The sequence below is a fragment of the Mobula birostris genome, chromosome 3 (genome assembly GCF_030028105.1).
Source record: "Mobula birostris isolate sMobBir1 chromosome 3, sMobBir1.hap1, whole genome shotgun sequence".
Lineage (NCBI taxonomy): Eukaryota > Metazoa > Chordata > Chondrichthyes > Myliobatiformes > Myliobatidae > Mobula > Mobula birostris.
Window position 1 is genome coordinate 155,386,837 of NC_092372.1, and position 22,958 is coordinate 155,409,794.

The following is a 22,958-nucleotide window of genomic DNA, read 5'->3' on the forward strand; positions in this document are numbered from 1 at the left end:
TGGCTGGAGTTTCTGCGAAAAATGAGGGAAGTGAAAGACAGATATATTCCAAATAAGAAAAATTTTCAAATGGAAGAAAGACACTACCGTGGTTGACAAGTGACGTCAGCTAAAGTAAAAGCAAAAGAGAGGGCATACAATGAAGCCAAAGCTAGTGGCAAGATAGAGGATTGGGAAGCTTTTAAAAACTTGCAGAAGGAAATAAGAAGGTCATTTGGAAGGAAAAGATGAATTACGAAAGGAAGTTGGTGACCAATATCAAAGAAGTTACTAAAAGCTTTTTTTTAAGTATATAAAGGGTAAAAAAGAGTTGAGGGTAGATATAGGACCAATAGAAAATGACGCTGGAGATATTGTAATGAGAGATGCAGAGATGGCAGAGGAACTGAATGCATATTTTGCATCAGTCTTCACAGTGGTAGACGTCTGCAGTATACCGGACATTCAAAAGTGTCAGGGAACTGAAGTATGTGCAGTGAAAATCAAAACTATGAGGGTGGATAAATCTCCTGGACCTGATGGAATGCACCCTCGAGTTCTGAAGGAAGTAGCTGGAGAGATTGCGGAGGCATTAACAATGATCTTTCAGGAATTGATAGATTCTGGCATTGTACCGGATGACTGGAAAATTGCAAATGTTACTCTGCTATTTAAGAAGGGTGGGAGGCAGCAGAAAGGAAGCTATAGACCAGTTTAGCCTGACATCGGTGGTTGGGAAGTTGTTGTAATCAATTGTTAGGGATAAGATTACGGTATACCTGGAGGCACATGACACGATAGGCCAAAGCCAGCATTGTTTCCTGAAAGGAAAATCCTGCCTGACTGACTTAATGCAATTTTTTGAGGAAATTACAAGCAGGGTAGACAAACGAGGTGTAGTAGATGTGGTGTACTTGGATTTTCAGAAGGCCTTTGACAAGGTGCCACACATGAGGCGGCTTAGCAAGATAAAAGCCCATGGAATTATGGAGAAGTTACAAGCATGGGTGGAGCATTGGCTGACCAGCAGAAAACAGAGAGTGGGAATAAAGGGATCCTATTCTGGCTGGCTGCTGATTACCAGTGGAGTTCCACAGGGGTCGATGTTGAGACCGCTGCTTTTTACGATGTATGTCAATGATGTGGACTATGGGATTAATGGATTTGTGGCTAAATTTGCCGATGGTATAAAGATAGGTGGAGGAGCAGGTAGTGTTGTGGAAACAGAGAGCCTGCAGAGAGACTTAAATAGTTTAGGGGAATGGGCAAAGAAACGGCAAATGAAATACAATGTTGGAAAGTGTATGGTCATGCACTTTGGTGGAAGAAACAAATGGGCAGACTATTATTTAGATGGGAAGAGAATTTAAAAAGCAGACTTTGGAGTCCTTGTGCAGGATACCCTAAAGGTTAACCTCCTGGTGGAGTTGGTGGTGAAGGCAGCGAATGCAATGTTGGCATTTCTTTCCAGAGGTATAGAATACAAGAGCAGGAATGTGATGTTGACGGTCTATAAGGCACTCATGAGACCACACTTGGAGTATTGTGTGCAGTTTTGGGCTCCTTATTTTGGAAAGGATAAACTGACATGGGAGAAGTTCAGAGAAGATTCATGAGAATGATTCCAGGAATGAAAGGGTTACTGTATGAGGAACGTCCGGTAGTTCTTGGGCTGTCTTCCCTAGGGTTCAGGAGAATGAAGGGGGATCTCACTGAAACATTCTGAATGTTAAAAGGCCTGAACAGATTAGATATGGCAAAGTTATTTCCCATGGTGGGGGAGTCTGACAACAGGGCATGACTTCAGGATTGAAGGATGTCCATTTAGAACAGAGATGCAGACAAATTATTTTAGCCAGAGAGTGGTAAATCTGTGGAATTTGTTGCCACGAGCCGCTGTGGAGGCCAAGTCATTGGGTGCATTTAAGGCAGAGATAGGTAGGTTCTTCATTAGCCAGGGCATCAAAGGGTGTGGGGAGAAAGCACGGGAGTGGGGATGACTGGAAAAATTCGATCAGTCCATGATTGATTGGTAGAGCAGACTCAGTAGGCCGAATGGCCTACTTCTGCTCCTGTATCTTATGGTTTCATAATGGGCAAAGTCCTTTCTGTTAAAACCAGCAAGCTTTATTATTCTGATTCTTTGCAAGAGGAAATAAACTCAAACTCCCAAAAAAATAAAAGCATCGCTACAACCTTGAGGAACAGAAAAACAAAGGAGATAATTTCTTTTCTTTTTAATAGCCAAAATGAATGATCACAACGGTTGGGAACAGTCCTAAGATGCTTTCTAAGAATGCTGTTCAACCAGCAATGACATGCCAGTTGGTAAGAGCCAACAATTTTCAGCATCTTGCAATCTAAAAGTACAAGAAATAGGATACTGACAAAAATCAGATGACCCCAGTAAGAAAACAGTGCCTTGTAAACGTAATCAGCTCACAACCCTTTGTTCACAGAAATAAGTATTACAAGGATTTTGATGAATTTAACTGAGAATTTTTATTTGTGAATCATAAAACAGGGAATATTGTAAAGCATGAAAAACTAAAAATTCAAAAACTGAAATGTCAGCAGTTCAAAAGTATTCACTCCCCTTTCTCAGTACTTAATTGAACCACCTCTTGCAGCTATTACAGCCAGTAATATTTTTGGATAAGTCTCTATCAGCTTTGCACACATGATGGAGCAAGATTTGTCCATTCCTCCCTGCAAAATTACTCAAGCTGTGTAACGTTAGTTGGGGAGCAGCAGTGGACAACAATCTTGAGGTCTTGCCAGAGATGTTCGATTGGGATAAGGTCAGGACTCTGACTGAGCCACTCAAGAACATCAATTTTCTTTATCTGAAGCCACTTTGCGGTTGCTCTGGCAGTGTGGTTTGGGTCACTGTCTTCCTGAAGGATAAACTTCCTCCCCAGTTTAAGCTTTCTAGCAGAGGCTAGCAGGTTTTTATCCAGGATCTTTCTGAATTTAGCAGCATTCATTTTCCCAGCAATCCAGACCAGATTTCCAGTCCCTGCAGCTGAAAAGCATCCCATAGCATGATGTTACCTCCACCATACTTTACAGTAGGATGGTATTCCCTGGCTGATGTGCAGTATCAGATTTATGCCACACGTACCACTTAATGTTGAGGTCAAAATGTTCCAATTTAGTCTGAACTGAACACAAGTCCTTCTTCCACATCTTTACTGTATCTTCTAAGGGATGCTTTGCAAGGCTTTGTGGTCAAGGATATGCTCCTTTTCTTTAGCCTGGGTTTCTTCCTTGCCACCCTTCCATTAATATCCTTTTTGTGCGAGGCCTTAGAGATTGTGAAGCCATGAACTTCATCTCCATTTGCAGCCACTGACTTCTGCAATTCATTCTGAGTGACTTTGGTGTCACAGTAGCTACTCTTACTAGTGCTGTTCTTCTCTGGTGACTAAGTTTAAGGGGGAGCAATGACTGGACTGTCATTTCATATTTGTTTCCACTTTCTCACAATGGATCTCACTGAGAACAGATACATGTTCAGTGCCTTTAGATGGTCTTGTCCATTCCACAGATTTGAGCTTGTCTATTATCATTTCTCTAACTTGTCAACAAGTTGGGTGAGTTGGTAATATACAGTACTGCACCTGAGAAAAGTTAGCATATTAACTTCAGCCTCACAATTTTGGATTTTAGTTTTAGAAAATTGTTAACAGGTTTTTGGATTTTTTTTTGATTTGACATGATGCACAATGTTTTGTAGATTAGCTCAAAAGTCCTACTTAAATATATTTCAAATTTTGAAAAATGATACAACAAAATGTGAAGATAGTTGTGGGGAATAGCTGCGAATACTTTTTCAAGGCACTGTATCAATGATGTGAAAGGCTGTCTACCACTGCACATCCCTATTACAAAAAACACATAAGATGGAATTTATTGTGAGGAAACGGACACCTCATATCCACAAAATTTATGAAAACACATGACATGGCAATTATTGCAACTTCAAAACTGAAAATGGTCACTGTGATCAAATTAAAAAATCATTGCGATCAAAATTTTGGTTGAAGACTTCCTCGGTGTGCTTCAGGGCAGAGGTCTACCCCATAGTTTTCTGGGTGAGAGAAAGTAACTTAAAACATTATTAATTCTACTATTTGACAAAACACTTAAATCACATACCGGCTGTGTGATGCAGATTTTGGATTGGACTCTGCATCAATTTTAGTTGCTTTGGTGGGAATGTTTGCCTTGTAGTTATAAAACACTTCTTCACTTTCTGTGATGTATGCCATCTCGGTGGCAAGGTTATCTACGGAGGAATGCCGTGGCTTTTGAGCATTATGCCTCACTCTTGGACTTGGCCTATTAGCAGTACAAAATGGTGAGACTTCTATTAGTTACAGTGAGTTGCTCAATAACATTCTATTTTACCTATGAACATGAGCATTTCTAACTTCACTTTGATTCATGCTGTGGCAATTTACAGCACAATTCTGATCCAATGCTGCATATTGGAAGTTCTACGCCAGCATTAGTGAAGTCTGCAGCTCCAAATACCCTGGGATATATTCTCTTCAGTGGAAGGAAGTAACATGTGCTTAAGAGTTTTCATATAAGGTAATAGCCACAGTTGAAACAACCATCTTCATACCTTATATACGACTACTATGAAGGAAAATGTGTGGTACAATCAAGATTTTCTAGAATCCTGATCTATTCATTTAATGCACTTAAAGCAATATAAAATAAAGTAATATCAAATAAACAAAATAGTACATTCAAATGCAGTTATTTTCTATATTGCATGAGAGCATTGTCCAGTCAGAATTTTTAATTGGTCATCTACTTGAGGTCCTGGGTCCAAGATTATATAAGTAATTCATATAGACACATGACATCTTCCTTTAAGTATGATAGAATTTACTGTAATTAGATTCCAAGTGTAATTGCTCCCCTCATCCATTCTGACATTTCCCTCAGGTACTTACCATCATGGCTAACAGTAAAGACAGTTAACTTGAAGAACTCATTCAATGCTACACTAGAACCAGCTATGTAATAGCAAAACGGGACAGCTCCATGTGCCATTTGTATAATAGACAATCTCCATTTTGCTGAATCATAAATACATACATAATTTGAAAGTTATGATTGTTGTTATTTTGGCAGAACATAATGGAATTACCACTGTTGAGCAGTGTTCCAAATTTTAATTGCAATCATACAGCAGAGACACAGGCTCTTTCATCCTTCCTTGTCCAAGGTGACTGTGTTGTCCATCTGTGTTAATCCCATTTGCTGGCATTATGTCTTTTATGTCTTTCTCGGCAAAATAAGTCAGGAGCATGCCATGTGAGAATAGGTTGGGTGAACTCGACCTTTTCTCCTTGGAGCAACGGAGGATGAGAGGTGACCTGATAGAGGTGTATAAGATGATAAGAGGCATTGATCGTGTGGATAGTCAGAGGCTTTTTCCCAGGGCTGAAATGGTTGCCACAAGAGGACACAGCTTTAAGGTGCTGGGGAGTAGATACAGAGGAGATGTAAGGGGTAAGTTTTTTTTTTTAACTCAGAGAGTGGTAAGTGCGTGGAATGGGCTGCCGGCAACGGTGGTGGAGGCGGATATGATAGGGTCCTTTAAAAGACTTTTGGATAGGTACATGGAGGTTAGAAAAATAGAGGGCTATGGGGAAGTCTAGTAATTTCTTAGGTAGAGACACGTTCAGCACAACTTTGTGGGCCGAAGGGCCTGTATTGTGCTGTAGGTTTTCTATGTTTCTATGTCCCTACGGTTTCCAACAAATTTAAGTCCAGTGTATTAGAATCTTAACAACTTCCCTAATAGAATCTTTTTCCCAGGATAGGGCATAGATTTAAGGTGTGAGGAAAGAAATTCAAGGTGATCTAAGGAGTAAACATTTCCGTGCAGAGGTTGCTGAATTAGCTTCCAGGGAGATGATGGTGTAACATTTGTTGTTATTGTATCAACAAAGTGCTCTGCAAATCAGTGTTCTGAAGGTTCCTGCCATTTACTCCAACCTGTCCTACCAGAACTTGACTTCTCAAAGTGCATTGCCTTCTCATACAAGATCCTAAAACTTCTTATGACTACGATAGGAGCTAAGGAAAGAGTAGGTTCCCTCAGGGACTATAGTGGTAATCTGTGTATGGAGCCAGAGAATGTGAGTGAGTTCCTAAGTCAATACTTAGCATTATTCAACAGGAATAATGATATTCAAACTGGAGAATTAAGGTAAGGTTCCTTAAACTTCCTGCCTTTTTGTCTTGAATGAAGCCCTTTGTTGGTCGGCGTCGACCAGCTGTCTGCATGGTACGCAAACCAGTATGTAAGCCAGGGCAGTACGATATGGAGAGAAAGCTGTTGCCCATGTAGTAGGCTCTCCCTCTACACACAGCTGATGAATTCAAAGGACTGCCAGAGACTGATACAGTTTGGCACCAGCGGCATTGCAGGAGTTGCCAGTCAGCATTAAACTCAACATAGGGCAGCCTTTGGGGCTGCAGTTCCGGACTTTTCCTTGGGGCCTGCTCCCGAAGCCTTCTCCATGAGTGAATATAGCTGCAAGCCAGTGCAGGTTGAGATCAGAGTTTTCCTTCTCTGAGGTGAGCTACCGACCACGGCTGATGAGCCCCATCTGCCTGAAGCGACTGGTTTTAAGTCACAGTAATTCACCTTTGCCCCTTTCCTGTCAGTAGAGACGGTTACGCTGGGCTTAGTAGCTAATCCACATGTGAAGGCCAGGAGCTGGACTTGCTTTTGTCAGAGTTTGTTTGAGATGCACATCAATGGGAGCATTTAGTAAATAGTAGGAGCTTATCTGCACGAGCACCCCCCTCCCCCAGCAATAACAATGAAGTGAATACTTATCATTATTCACCAAGAACTTCTCCTCTTACTCTTAAAGAAACATGCTGACTCTGAACTCTTTATATCTTGCTTTTGAACACCTACCACGTATCAGACGTTGTTTTCTACTTCAGCAGGTGATCTCAATCTACTTTTCTAGGAGGTTCTGTCTTAAACTATTCAAACTAAGCAGATGCTGTCTTACACTGTAGAAATCATTATGCACATTCAATCATTTAGTACAATTTGATAAAAGCATTTACCAATCAGGTGTAGATGGTGGAGAACGAGAAGGAAGACTTCTGGTTTCCATTTGCTCCACAGATACAGACTTCCTTAGTATTGGATTCCACACCATTCCACCAATGACACGATGGCATGACTGATTTTTGTTTGTCCTGTTGCAAATAAAATGGAGGTGTTAAATGTTCCATTTCTTCAGTTTTTAAATACTTTTCTTCTTATGGTAAAGAACCACAATTCTGAGAAATCAAAATCTATTCCAATTTTAAGAAGTTTGATGTATAACATGATAGACAGGGTAAAGTACTTTTTACCCCCAAAAATGTAAATATTGAAGTTTAGATAATTCCACTAGTAAGAGTTGTGCGCCATGGCAGCATAGCAGCATAGCAGCATGCACTATTACAGCTCAGGGCACTTTGGATTTCAATCCCAGCACTGTTCTGTAAGGAGTTTGTAGGTCCTGCCTTTGGAATGTGTAGGTTTTCCACAGATGCTCTGGCTTCCTCCCACAGTCCTACACATACTGGGTTGGTTCACTGGTCACTGTAAATTGCCCTATGTTTAGGTTTGGGTTAATTGGGTTTTTCGGGGCTTGCTGAGGTGGTGTGGCTTGAAGGGCTGCAAGGGCCTACTTCACAATGTACCGCTAAAAAAAATAAAAAGAACTAATTACATAACTTGTACCAAACAAGTGGCTTAATGAATAAAATGTGGAAGCATACTCCCTCTTGCAAATTGGTTGACAACATTCAAATTATCCTTGTTAACAAAGGCATAAACAATAAGTCTGAGGTAAATTAGAACCCAGACACAGGGAAAGATAACATACCATCCCATGATCCTGAAAAAGATACTGAAGATATCCATTTCTTCTACAGGAATGCACTATATTTCCTAAAGCACAACTCTTAAGGGGATCAGAAATCAACCAACTAGGATGCATGACCCAATAAATTCTTGAGGTCACATTAAGGAATTGGTTAGGAAAGCAAGCCCAAAGCTTGGTTTCATTAACTAGTGGTAGGTACAGGCAATCTTTGCTGAATATTTGTAAAACTGTTAAGTTGGAAATGGAATATTTCAACCAATTCTTTTGGAAGATATGAAGGTCAAGAGAAGAAACAGGGAAGACAGTGGAATGGTTTCAGCACTCAGCAATCTCAGCTATGTTATATTCAAGTACTGCTTTCTTAAAGCAAAACTGGAGGGAAAATTTGATAATGGCATTGTTAGATATGTGGGTTATGACCAAAGAAAAAAGTGGCTGGAGTACCTTAGCACTTCAGTGCAAGGGTGTTAATTAGGTGCATCAAAAAACAAACTTTATTGGCAAAAATAGTAAAAAGAAAACAGCTAATATTACAAAAAAACTATCTGCCAGAAAAACACAAAAATATCTCTGTACTTATATTCTTGCCAAGTGTGATCTCCTGGCAGCACCTTTCTCTCCTCTCTACTGAGGGCAAACCTTGAAGGAGCAGCTTAGGAGAACAATGGCGCCTAACAGCGACTCCTTTGCTTGCACCTTCAGAAACAGCTCTATTTCTATCTATAATATCTCCGTTTTTCCCTTTCAGGGTTTGTTTGAAAACCTGACCTGGAGTTACATGCTGACTTTGGTTCTTTCGGGAACGGGACCCGCTCTTGAGGTCTCACAACTGGCCGCTATTCGACATGCCAAGGACGCGGCCTAGAAGACCAGCACGCTTTTAGGGTTCCAGGATTTCATGGCTCTGGAGGCGGGCAGACTCAAGGTCGGTGCTGCCACAGGGAACTGGTGCGTCGTGGGAGACGGAAGATCAAAAGCTGCATGCTGGCTGCTGACTGTGTTGCCAGAGACCTGAGTTCTTTGGGCATAGAGCTCGAAAGAAGCAATGCAACAGACTTTTAATATTGTAAATCAGCGAGTTGTTTGTTATGTCTCCCCTCTCACTGTGAAACAGGGACACCTCTTTTTTCCCTTATTAGGGAGAGAGAGAGCCTGTGGTATGTTGAATTACCAGGTAAACGAGTAGTCTTTGGGGAACTGCAAGTCTGTATGTTTATTGATGCTTTGCTGCATGCTTGAGTGCTTGGTGGGGGGGCGCCAATGCTTTTTTTTGCTGGTGAGGAGGGGGTGTCATTGCTTTGCTGCTGCTTATGCGTGGGTGGGGGGAGCTGGGGGGTACTTTGGAGTTCTAACATTTAACTGTCATTCATTCTTTGGGGCACTTCTCTGTTTTCATGGATGTTTGCGAAGAAAAAGAATTTGAAGGTGTATATTGTATACATTTCTCTGACAATAAATGTACCTTTGAAACCTTTGAAGAGCTGCTTTTTGATGGCACTGGGACATAGCATCTTTAATTACCAGCAAAGTTAACTTCAGACTACACATGAATTAGAACATGATGCATCGCGTAACGTAGTTACAATATATTACAAAATAAACAGAAGTATCTACCTTAAATACCATATACAAACAACATATACACATCCCCATTACTAAAGAAATGGAATATTCCACCACATAGAGCAGGAAAGGCACCATAAAGTCAAAAGCCAATATGAGTGCATCAGCTTGATTTAAGACCCATGATAAGAATATACCAGAGAAGACAGTTAAGTACATACACTCAGCGCAACCAAAGCAGAATGACAAGGCAGTGTGTGTGTGTGTGTGTGCGCGCGCAGATGTGTGCATTTAAGGAGTAAGTTTATGTGTGCTCTCCAACACAGACATGTAAGATGCCTTGTTTGCACTTGCTCGTTTTATTTAGATTAGATAGATGAATGCCGTTCCCAGTGGATTGTTCATGGATTCAACTGAAGTGGGAATGGGATAAGTAAAATTTTGGGCAAAGATGCAAGAAGGCTATGAAGATTTTTAGATCATAAGATATTGGAGCAAAATTAGGTCACTCAGCCCATCGAGTCTGTTCCGCCATTCCATCATGGCTGATTTATTATCCGTCTCAATCCCATTCTCCAGCCTTCGCCCCGTAACATCTGATGCCTGGACTAATCAAGAACCTATCAATCTCAACTTCAAACATACTCAATGACTTTGCCTCCACATCCATCCGTGGCAATAAATTCCACAGATTCACTACCCACTGGCTGAAAGAATTCCTCCTCATCTCTTTTCTAAAGAGATGTCCTTTTATTCTGAGGCTATGTCCTCTGGTCCTAGACTCCCTCACTATTGGAAACATCCTTTCCACATCCACTCTATCTAAGCTTTTCAATATTCAATAGGCTTCAGTGAGATTCCCCCACATTCTTCTAAACTTCAGTAAGTACAGGCTTCATTGTTAGCCATTGGTGAAGTTCCAGAAGACTTGCAGGTGGCTAATGTTGTTCCACTGTTCAAAAAGGGCAGGAAGGACAAGCCGGGGAACTACAGGCTGGTCAACCTATCAGTGGTGGTGAAGTTACTGGAAGGAATTCTGAGGGACAAGATCTACCAGCATTTGGATAGGAAACAAAAAAGAAAATTGAGGTTAGGGCAGCAGATGTTATATATTTGAAGTTTAGTAAGGCTTCCTACATGTCTCCCATAGTGGCCTCATCTGGAAGATTAGGTCCCAGGGAATCCTGGGAGATCTGGTTTGATGGATTCAGAACTGGACCAAAGATAAGGAGCAGAGGGTGGAGGTTGAAGATTGTTTTGCAGAATGAAAGTCAGTGACTAGTGGTGTGTCACAGGGTCTGTGCTGAGACCCAAGTTATTTGTTAATTATACAAATTATATGAATGTGAATGCGAATGCACAAGGCTTGGCTTGATCATTAAATTTGTGGGTGACATGAAATTAGGTGTTGTTATTGATAGTGAAGAAGGTTATTTTAGGTCACAAGGGGATCTTGATCAGTCAAGGAAGTGGGCTGATGAGTGGCAAATGGATTTCAATAAAGATTTGTGTGAAATGATGCGTTTTAGAAAATCGAATCAACATAGGACTTACTAGGACACTAGGGTGTGTAATGGAATAGAAGGACTTTGGAATACAAGTGTATAGTTTGTTGAAAGAAGTGTCTCAGGCAGACAAGTTGATGAAAAAGGCACTCAGTATGCTGGCTTTCATCAGTCAGGGAATTGAGTTCAGGAGTTGGTACATTATGTTGCAGTTCTACAAGTCATTGGTAAAACCTCCCCATCCCTCACCCCCACAGAGAAATGTGTATATTTGGTCACCCTGTTATAGGAAAGACATGGTTAAACTGGAAAAAATGCAGAAAAGATTCAGAAGTATGTCACCAGGACCGGAAGGCCTGATTTTTGAAGGGAGATTGGCCAGGCTAGGTCTTTGCTAGATAAGTTTTATGTTCTCATTTCTTTATCAATATTTTGGTCTTTTGCAGAAACCTGAAGGACTCCCAACCATCAAGTTTACTTCTCTTTTCGGCAGAACTTTTGGGTAAATATTTTAATTCCGATTCCTATTCGGACATGTTGGTCCACGGCCTCCTCTTATGTCACAATGAGGTCACCCTCAATGTGGAGGAGCAACACCTTGTATATTCTATCTGGGTAGCAAACAACCTAATGGCATGAATATTGATTTCTTCTTCTGGTGAAAAAAAATTCTCCCCCCGACCCCCTTTTTCTATTACCCACTCTGGCCTCTTACCTCTTCTTCTCATCTGCCTACCACCTTCCCGGTAGCCTCTCCTCCTTTCCTATCTTCTATGGACCACTGTCCTCACCTATCAGATTCCTTCCCCTCTAGCTTTTTACCTTTCCTACCCACCTGGCTTCACCCATCACCTTCTAGTTATCCTCCTTTCTCTTCCTCAACCTTTTTATTCTGGTGACTTCCCCCTTCCTTTCCAGTTCTGAAGAAGGGTGTTGGTCCAAAGCTTCATTTCCATGGATGCTGCCTGACCTGTTAAGGTCCTCTAGCATTTTGTGTGTGCTGCAAAGGATATCATTAACATCTTTTCTTATCTGTGATAGGATGCATTTCTGCTGTGGCTTTTGCAGTATTTGGGCTGGGTGTAGAGAAGAGCACCTTCACAGATAGCATCAGGAACAGATACAATACATGATCACATGATCTTCCACATACACTATCATAAAGACAAATAAAAAATGCCGAGATAGTATCTGCTGAAAAGAATGTTAATCTTTCAGGTTCTATTCAGATTTGGGAGAGAGAAAACAAGTTAGTTTTCAGTAAAAATGGTGGGAGTGGGAGTTTGCTGGAGAAAGAGACCACCAAATTCCATCAACAGTTTAGCAGGCTCACTCAGGCTTTGCAGAATAACATAAATTGCAACTGTAGTTTGAGATGGAATCAAGCAAATTATAAATCGGGCATTCTGGTCCATTGTTATTGAAATAACATCAGAAAATGTGAATTTTCAGCATTCACAACACAACTGAAATATACCACTAGAATCTTCTCAAATGGCAGAGGTGACGTGAAGCACAAGGTTACTGCAAAATGTTTACTGGAGCAATGAGCCAAGAAAGAAAAAGAGGGAAAAATAAAGGAAAAAAAGTGAGAGTGAGCAAAAAGGGAGAAACTGTGCTTCAAACCATGCTGTGTTGATTTTTTAAGCACTCAATAATCTTTCTGTTTGTTAAATATTGCCCAGGTGAATATTTGTTCAGCTCTGACTTCTGTACTTTGCTGCTGTGGGTGTGCTGACCAACACTTATCTCCCAAACATAGGAATCAAATGAATTCTAAGACTTTGTTTTTGTCTAACCACTATAGTCTGAAAATCCAGATAAATGCATTAATTTAGTTAAAAATGAGTTATGCAAAATTATTAGTGTCTCTCACATGCTAATTAATGTTTATCATATATTATGCAATATTCACAGTGGACTATGAAACCCACACAAATAATGATCACCAAGGCAAAAAAAACTGCTTCATGAACTTAATAACACATTAAATAATGTCACGACAGAAGATGTACTGATAAGAATACAAGCACTTTGTAATGTATGATAAGTATTTATGTTAACAATTATGGAAAGAAGCAAACCTGTTCTGGCTTCTGTTCCCAAGTGTAAAATAGTCTGCAAATACTTTTTTCTCTCGAGATGGTGGCTGCTTTGCTTGAAAGAATGTGTGATGTTCTACACAAGATTTCCAAAGGATTTTACATGCTCTATAATTGAGCATATTAAATCCAACAATACTCTCTTGGGATTTATTCTGTAAATTAAATAAACAGTTTTACACATATAAGCTTCTTTAATAAGTCTCATGTAATGTTCATAGCTGATAAAACAGCAGCAAACCAAAAAGCACCAACTTATTCCTGCAACTCTCAAAGGTACCTTTCTCAAATAACAATTCATATAATCATCAACACAAGACTTGTTTACCTCTGATTGTATATCATTTTTGTATGAAATTTGTTAATGGCCACATTATAGACAATTTTATTAAAATTCAGATTTGCAAAAGGCATCTAGTGAAAACCTGGAAATGATATGCCATGTCTCTCACAACTGATGGGATTTAGTTTGCTCAATGACCACTTTCAAAAGTCAATCACAAAACACAAAGCCAAGTTTTCAGAGATACAGTGACCTACATCCAGTTGCTCAGAATTCCTGAGAGTTTAGCACTAGGCACGCTCAGGAATCTGCAATGTGAGTCACAGGTATGGACTGTAAACGTCCCTAACTTTAAACTTAAATCATTAATTTTACCTATTTAATTGCATTGGACTCAATCTGAGATTGTCTTTTCCCTTCCATGAAGTCCTCCTCAAGACTGCCACAATCAACTTGATTTGTCCTATCTATGTTCAACTTAAGGTCACCCATAATATATTTATTGGTTTACCGCCTGTACCACTGAGACATTATTATTTGGTGGCCTACACACAATTCCCACCAGTGATTTTCCCCCCAATTCTACCTGAATGGATTCAACATTCTGCTCCTTAGATTTTATAGTTTCTATTGCCCTGCTCTCATCCTACCCAAGCTCCCTTACCCCTTTCCTTGCCTATACTTCCATATTACCCGATACCCCTGGATATTTAATTCCATTTCAGCTTCACCCAGTAACCACATTTCTGTAATGTCCACTATTTCATTCTCTTTTGACCTAATTTTCAGCAAAAGTTATGCAGGTATTCAGATAAAGTGTCCTTACACTCATTGTCCTTTTAGAATCCAGTAATTTTCGTGTCCTTTACATTTGATTAATCTATACTCCAGTCAAACTTCCTCTTTTCTAACTTTTGCTTTGGTCCCTGCATTTTTTGCAACAATTTCTGTCCCCCCATCACATTGTCAGCTGCAATAGCAATCGTCCTAGGATATTGATCCTGGAGCTGCCCAGGTGTAGACTATCCGGTTTGTACCGCCAGAGAACCAGTTCCACCTGTCCCACAACCAGTTCCAATGTACCAGGAATCTGAAACTCTCCCTCCAGCACCAATGCTCAAGTCACATGTTCATCCTAGCTATTCTGCTATTCCTAATGTGACCAGCACGTGACATAGGTGGCAATCCCGAGATTACAACCTTTGAGGTCCTACATTTTTAATTTATCTCCTTGCTCCCTAAATTATGCTTGTAGGACCTCATTCACCATGACAGTATAATTAGTTTGGCATCCCCACCCAAAATAACTGCTGTCAAAAATGGATATACTATTCAATCCAAAAACTGACTTCATTCAATGTAATTCCATTACTAAGGTATTTTCACTGTGAAATACTTACAGGATTTTGTCTTAACTGAATGAAAAATCGTTTCCGCTTGAATGAAATCTTCATTATATTTACCCTAAAGAAAAGTATATTCTAAATACATTTCAATGAGAAGAAAGTTGTTCCACATGAAAACAAAACATTAGTTGCCAAAATAACATGCAAACAGCCATATAAATATGTTTTGAAATAAAAGTCATAGATATTATAAAGAGGATGATAGTTACATTTTAATGCATTAATGCACATGGCCAAGTGGTTAAAAGCATTTGACTAGCGACCTGAAAGTTGTGAGTTCGAGCCCCAGCCGAGGCAGTGTGTTGTACCCTTGAGCAAGGCACTTAACCACAGTGCTCTGCGACAACACTCGTGTCAAGCTGTATCAGCCCTTGCCCTTCCCTTGGACAACATCGGTGTCGTGGAGAGGGGAGACTTGCAGCATGGGCAACTGTTGGTCTTCCATACAACCTTGCCCAGGCCTGCGCCCTGGAGAGTGAAGACTTTCCAGGCGCAGATCCATGGTCTCACAAGACTAACGGATACCTAAACATTATTTACCCCTATTATTTCCTTCAAACTATATGGGTTGTTGACTCAATTATGTGTTAATCACTGTAGGAGGTGGTCAAGATCTACTCAAATAACATTATCTTATTACTCATCAGATCTGCTACATTACCAATCTTGTATATCATTCTTCTGAAGATAATAGTATATATTAGAAACAAGGATCACTTTAATGTTATGCCTGGAAACTTTTTCCCAACAGATTAAATTAAAATTTAGCATACAACTTGCAAATACTTTTTAACAATATATAATTTAAAACAATTTGTTTTCCAATTTTTCAGCCCTATAACAGAGACACTAAACACTTAGTTGCTCGATTGGTAAAAAATGAAATCAAATCAGTAGAAAGAGGTGGCAAGCAGTTGGAAGATGTTGAATCATTTTGGATAGAGCCAAGGAACTGCAAGGGTAAAAAGACCCTGATGGAAGTTGTATACAGATCCCCAAACAGTAGTAAGGATGTGGCCTACATTTACATGACTAAGGATGTGGCCTTATAATGGGAGAGAGAAAATGCATGCCAAAAGGGCAATGCTACAATAGTCACAGGGGATTTCAATATGCAGGTAGATTGGGAAAATCAGGTTAGTGCTGGATTACAGGGGGGTGGGAATTTCTAGAGTCCCTATGAGATGTTTTTTTTTCTTAAGAGAGGCTCGTGGTTAAACCCACTAGAGGATTAGCAATTCTGGATTGGGTGTTGTGCAATGAACCAGAACTGATCAGAGTGCTTCTGGTTAAAGAACCCTTAGGGGCAAGTGATCATAATATGATTGAATTCACCCTGAAATTTGAGAAAGAGAAGCTGAAGTCAGATGTATCAGTATTACAGAGGAGTAAAGGGAATTACAGAGGTATGAGAGAGGAGTTGGCCAGAATTGATTGGAAAAAAACACTGGCAGAGGTCACAGCACAGCAGCAATGGCTGGAATTTCTAGAAGCAATATGGAAGGCACAGGATATATACATCCCAAAGAGGAAGTAGTATTCTAAAAGAAAGATGACACAATCTGTGACTAACAAAAGAAGTTAAAGCCAACATAAAAGCCAGAGAGGACATATAATAGAGCAAAAATCAATGGGAAATTAGAGGATTGGGAAGCTTTAAAAAAAAATCAACAGAAGGCAACTACGTCACATCAGACTGCACTACCTTTCTCACAAAGGGTGCCCCAACGGGTCACCAGGTTGTCTAGTAATATTAAAGAAACATAGAATTCTACAGCACCTGACAGTCCTTGGGCTCACAATGTTGTGTCAACCATGTAAACTACTCTAGAAACTGCTTAGAATTCCCTGCTGCATAGGCCTCTATTTTTCTAAGCTCCATGTACCTATCAAAGAGTCTCTTAAGACACCCTATTGTACCCGCCTCTACCACCTACGATGGCAGTGCATTCCACGCAGCCACCATTCTGTGTGTGGAAAAATGTGCCTCTGAGATCCCCCCCATACCTACTTCCAAACACCTTAAAACTATGCCCCCATGTGTTAGCCATTTCAGCCCTGGGAAAAAGCCTCCAATCATCTTATACATGTTGCAATGGGGCGTTGGAGGAAGCAGACCCAAGTGCAGGACACAGGCATGGAGACGGACTTGAACTTGACTGGAACACAGAGCCTGGACTGGGACTGGGACACAAAGAGACAGAATTCCCAACTCGGAGTAGCGGCAAACATCCGGACCTACTCAGTTGGAAAAGAGACGACTAAACCAAACAATAACAGACAATATGTATCTTGACACGTAGAAGCTCATGAAGTGGCAAACGGCCGGCAATCACTTGACTGGACACGAAGCTTTGACTGGGACTGGGACTCGGAGCCTTCAAAACAAAACAACAACAGACCACTCGCATCCCGGCTTGGAGCAGCGGCAAAATGGCCGGCAACACTCAGCTGGACACGAGACAACAAAAACAAACCACAGACAATACAAATCTTGACATGAGAGGCTCATGAAGACTGTCCCTTATTCTTGGTAGCTCGGAAGATGGTCCCTTATTCTTGGCAGTTCGGAACATTCATCGCCACCCTGGCTACGGTGACGGAGCAGCACTGAGTAGCTGTAAGCCGGGGTTTTTACCCTGCCGGTTCGGATGAAGATCAGGTGCCCTAAGCAAGGAGCCCGGTGGAACACGGGGAAAAGGAAATTAACTGAAATGAGTAGTTAACAGACAAGACCACGACAATACACCTCTATCAGGTCACCTCTCAACCTCCATCACTCCAAGGAAAAAAGGACAAGTTCACTCAAACTTTTTTCATAAGGCATGCTCTCCAATCCAGGCAACATCTTTGGAAATCTCCTCTGTACTCTCTCTATAGTATCCATATCCTTCCTGTGAGATGACCAAAACTGAACACAATACTCCCAGTTGGGTCTAACTAAGGACTTATACAGCTGTAACATTATCTCATGGCTCTTGAACTCAATCCCACAGCTGATGAAGGCCAGCACAGAATAGGCCTTCTTAAAAACCCTATCAACCTGCGCAACAGCTTTGAGTGTCCTATGGACATGGACCCCAAAATCTTGCTAATCCTCCACACTGCCAAAAGTCTTAACATTTATATTATATTCTGTCTTCAAATTTGACCTACCAAAATGAACCACTTCATACTTATCTGGGTTGAATTCCATCTGCCACTTCTCAGCCTAATTCTGCACCAATATCGTGCTGTAACCTCTGACAACCCTTCAGACTATCTACAACACCGTCAACTTTTGTGTCATCAGCAAACTTACTAACCCACCCTTCTACTTCCTCATCCAAATCATTTATAAAAATCACAGAGGAGACCCAGAACAGGTAAGAAAAGATACCAAAAGGTTTTCCAATACATGAAGTGTAAACCAGAGGCCAGTGTGGATATCGGACAGCTGGAAAATGATGCTGGAGAGGTAGTAATGGGGAACAAGGAAATGATGGAAGATCTGAACAAGTATTTTGCATCAGTCTTCACTGTGGAAGACACTAGCAATGTGATGGAAGTTCCAGGTGTTTGGGGTCATGAAGTGTGTGAGGTTAGGTTACCATTACAAAGGAGAATGTTCTTTGGAAACTGAAAGGTCTGAAGGCAGAGGTTAATAGATTATTGATTGGTCAATACATGAAGGAATGCGGGAGATTGGAGCTGAGAGGAAAATTGGAACAGCCATGATGAAATTGTGGAGTTGACTCAATGGGGCCAAATGGCCTAATTCTGTGCCTATATCTTATGGTCCTTACTTAGTTTATTTAGGGTGGGAATCAGTTCTAACTGCATCACAAAATTGATACTTAAGAGAGAGGTTCATAATTTTATTTTGGGAAAATAGAGAACCCCGGAATAAACAAAAATGTTCTGGCAAATGTCATAAAATAGCAACCATCATGTCTCTTGTGCACCAGTACCACCATGACTTGTTTAAAATGGAATTTAGAAAAAATAAATACAAAGTATAAACTGGAAATATTTATTCTGAAATAGCATTGTTCAATGACAAATGATAGGATCTTTGCTTCTGTCTCTCCAGGTAATCCCAGACAGCCTCAATGAAGTTGAGGTCAGGGCTCTCTAGAGGCCATATCATCTGCTGGAGAACTCTTTCTTCTTCTTTTCACTGAAGATAGGTCTTTACGACCTTGGCTGTGTGTTTGGGGCCATTGTCTGCTGCAGAATGGAACTGATCAGACACCTCCCTGATGGCATTGTGTGATGGATGAGAATCTGCTTGTACTTCTCAGCATTGAGGATTCCATTAATTTTGCCCAGATCACCAACTCTATTTGCAGAAATGCAGGCCCAAACCTGCAGGGAACCTCCACCATGCTTCATTGTTGGTTGCAAACTCATCCATGTTACATCCCCCTCCATCTCTTCGATGGACAAACTGCCTCTAGTTCAGCCAAAAATTTCAAATTTTGACTTGTCAGTCCAAAGTACTTGTTGTCATTGTTCAGTAGCTCAATCGTTGAGCTTTTGTGTATAGGCAAGTCCCTTGACTTTGTTTCCACTTCAGAGGATTGGCTTTTTGGCAGCAACTCTTCTGTGAAGACCACTTCTCACAACATTTCTCTGAACAACAGAGGGATGTACTTGAGTTCTAGTAGTTTCTGAGTTCAGAGCTGATAGTAATGCTGGACTTCTTCCGATTTAGAAAAGAAGTCAACTTGATGCACCTCTCATCTGCTGTACTCTGATTCCATGGTTGACCACTGTTTTTCTTGTTCTCAACCTTGCCTCTTTCTTTGTAATTCTTCAGAACAACTTGGAGGGCACATCTTGAGACTCCAGTCTGTTGATGCAGGATGATCACCTTGCATCTTGCTACAGTGTGAGAATTGGTGATTTGACTGTCTTATCTGCTATAACCTCACCATTTATTTTGATTGTCCTTTTCCCAAAAGGAAGGGGTTCCTTCTACACCCATTTCTGTTGCAGTTAATCAGTTTAGTCCATTCAACCCATTATGTCATTGATTAGGATCCTGTTGGGTTTCATCATGCACTGGGCTACATGCCTACAAAGTAATCAAGTTTTCATTTGAAAAGTACCTTAATATATTACTCCCTTAAATGGCATACAAACATTTCTCTGTAACCTTTAATTTTTTAGAAAATATATGTTTGGAAATCTAAATTTACACTTTTCTACTGACACACACTAATGCAGAAGACGAAACAAACATCCAAAACAAAATTATAAAAAATGGTGCCCAAGACTTTTGCACAGTATTGTATGTGCCTAAGATTTTTGCACAGTACTTTACTACACCAGTAAACAGACAAGGTGATAAACAGCAATAGTTACCAGGGATAAAAATTGATTCGAGCCAAATTTCTATATATACTGAGGCCTCCAGAGGATATTCCAATCTTCACCTCTAAATTTTCTTGATCCTAAAATAAATAAATCAATAAATCATTATTTTCCTACGTTAATTGTAAAAGTACAACAGTGTGATTAAGAATGGATTCATCAATGCAACTAGTGGTGTCCATTATTAATGCACTATTTAAAAAAATCTAAGCATGATGGGTGAGCATGACTTGGATATTTTTAATAAATTGCAACACATAATAAGTGGAAAATTGAAGTCCATCCTGGAGAACACTCTAAGCCTCAAACCAGGGTATGATAAGGATATTGTGGGCCGAAGGGCCTGTAATGTGCTGTACTATAAGGGAATCCATGAGAACTTCAGCAGCAGATGGATGAGACAGCAGCAATCATGATGAACATTATGCAAGAGCACAACAGAGGCATGAAACAATGGAACAACAAAAACTTGTTAAATAGCAGTCAATATGTATCCTGATAATATGGATCAACTTTTTTTAAACTATGAATATAAAACATCAATATTGTTTCTCAAAGTTTGATGGCCTGATGCATTTTCACTTGAAATATGCTTGTCAAAGTCTATAAACTTAGAACTGTAGAGATTCTGTCGAATGTTTGGAAATCGATAATGAATTCTGAACAGTTGTGAACAATACATCTTGAAAACTGAAACAATCCTGAATAAAGACTTGGGTGATTTTGGTTTCATAATTCAATGTAATATCAATAAACCCCTTCCCCATACAAGTAGTCTGGGTTGTGCTTTAAACAGTGAAAGACAATTAGAAGTTCCTATTTCACTTGTATGAACAAGTCGACCAAACTACCTGCTTGGTCAACAATGCATATATTATATGAAGCAATGCCCCCTCTATTGTTGCAAGTGATCAGTAATATTGTGAAATTTCTCCAAACTAGCCCTTTGATAATATGGGGCAGAACATTACCAGCTTATAGGGAAACCATTTTTAGTATTTGGAAATCTAAACTGAAACGGGAGGAACCACTACAGAAAGTTGTACAGTGTTGGTCTGAAACTTGATTAAGTTGTATGTGACTAAGTCAGTGGACTGGTCTATATTCAGAGACCCAACAACTCAAAGACTTTATCTGTAGAGGATTATGTACCAAAGAAATCAATCTAGGTGTTCCCAAACTAAAAACCTATGGATAAACTCGAAGATTTACTTCCTACTGAAGTCTAACATAGCAGCAATAAAATTGTATAAACACGTCTGATGCAAAAAAAATGGAGATACATTTTTCATTCTGTTTACTCGTCCAATGTGGCAAGACTTACATGCTATAGCAAGTGACAAAACATAGTGGGACAGAATCACCGATAACAGTGTATCCCTTTCTGATCATCTTAACACATTCAATGTACATTTTAAACAGAAGGGGAATAGAATGTCACCAACCGCCCTGACAGTCTTCAAACATCGAGGTGCAGAGGGACTTAGGAGTCTTTGTGCAAGACTCCCAGAAGCTTAACTTACAAGTTGAGTCTGTGGTAAAGAAGGTAAATGCAATGTCGTCATTCATTTCAAGGGGAATAGAATATAAAAACAAGGAAATAATGCCGTGGCTTTACAAGACACTAGTCAAGCCAAGTATTGTTAACAGTTTGGGCCCCAAATCTCAGAAGGGATGTGTTGTCACTGGAAAGGGTCCAAAGGAGGTTCATGAGGATGATTCCAGGAAAGAAGGGGTTAACATATGAGGAGTGTTTGGCAGTTTTGGCCCTGTACTCATTGGAATTTAGAATATAGAAGGGGATCTCATTAAAACCTACCAAATGCTAAAAGGACCAGATAAGCTGTCTCTATAATGCTTCATTCTGCCTTGTGATACTGCTTTTCCTTTGTACAATCTCAATGTACTGATGTGATGAGATGATCTGTATGGATGACATGCAATTTCAATATTTTTCACTGCACCTCAGTACATCACAATGATAACCCAATTTAATTTCAATTAATATCTGATACCTTGATGAATGTGTTACTCTTTTTGCTTTCTCTTCAAATTAACTGCACATATTTTCAAACATTTTCACTTTAGGTTTTGTTTAAAGCAATGATATGCATGTGTAGCATGCAAAACAATGTATTTTTCCACTGTACCTCTATACATATGACAATAAAGAACAATTTACCAAATTTATTCTTGTTAAATACAGTCAGTGACTTGACTCCTCAGCATTCCATCGTAGAGAATACCACAGACTCACCACTCTCATTGGTGAAGGTTTCCCTCATTTCAGTCTTTAATATCTTATCCTAATCCCCGAGATTATGACTTCCTGTTTCAGAAACCCCAACCAGGGAAATATCCATATTGCTCCAACCTGTCAAGCCCTGTCACAATTTAAGTTCTAATGAGATTTCTATTCATTCTTCTAAACTAGTCCAGTCAATGCAATTAGCCTTCATACATCAATTCCACCATGACAGGAATCAGTCTGGCTAAAATTGTATTCCCTTTATGGCAAGTACATTCTTCTTGAGGTAGGAGACAAAATCTACACACAATACTCCCAATGCAGATTCATTAAAGCTCTATGTATTGTAGGAGAACAACATCCTGACATCTATGTTCACATCTCTAGTATGAAGACAAACAAACTATCTGCCTTATTAACTACTTGCTGCCCCTAAAATGTTTGCTGTCAGCATTTGGTATGAGAACACCAGAGCACTTTGTGTATCAATACTTCTGATTCTCTTCTATTAAAATAAAACTCCACTTTTCTGCCTATTCGCATAGTTGAAAACATTTTTACAGAACTTGAAACTTGCTACATTATGGCT

At 40.0% G+C, this 22,958-nt stretch overlaps 1 protein-coding gene across 2 annotated transcripts in view; it reads right to left on the reverse strand.

Annotated features, from left to right (window-relative positions):
• Positions 1–22,958, reverse strand: part of LOC140195354 (tyrosine-protein phosphatase non-receptor type 3-like) — a 185,099-nt gene that overhangs the window by 94,248 nt on the left and 67,893 nt on the right. For both annotated transcript variants that reach the window (XM_072253530.1, XM_072253529.1), the window contains exons 10-14: positions 20,113–20,201; positions 14,758–14,821; positions 13,057–13,229; positions 7,093–7,227; positions 4,141–4,323 (exon numbers count right to left, since the gene is read on the reverse strand). In XM_072253530.1, the coding sequence (XP_072109631.1) occupies positions 4,141–4,323; positions 7,093–7,227; positions 13,057–13,229; positions 14,758–14,821; positions 20,113–20,201 (644 nt within the window). The remainder of the gene's footprint in view (positions 1–4,140; positions 4,324–7,092; positions 7,228–13,056; positions 13,230–14,757; positions 14,822–20,112; positions 20,202–22,958) is intronic.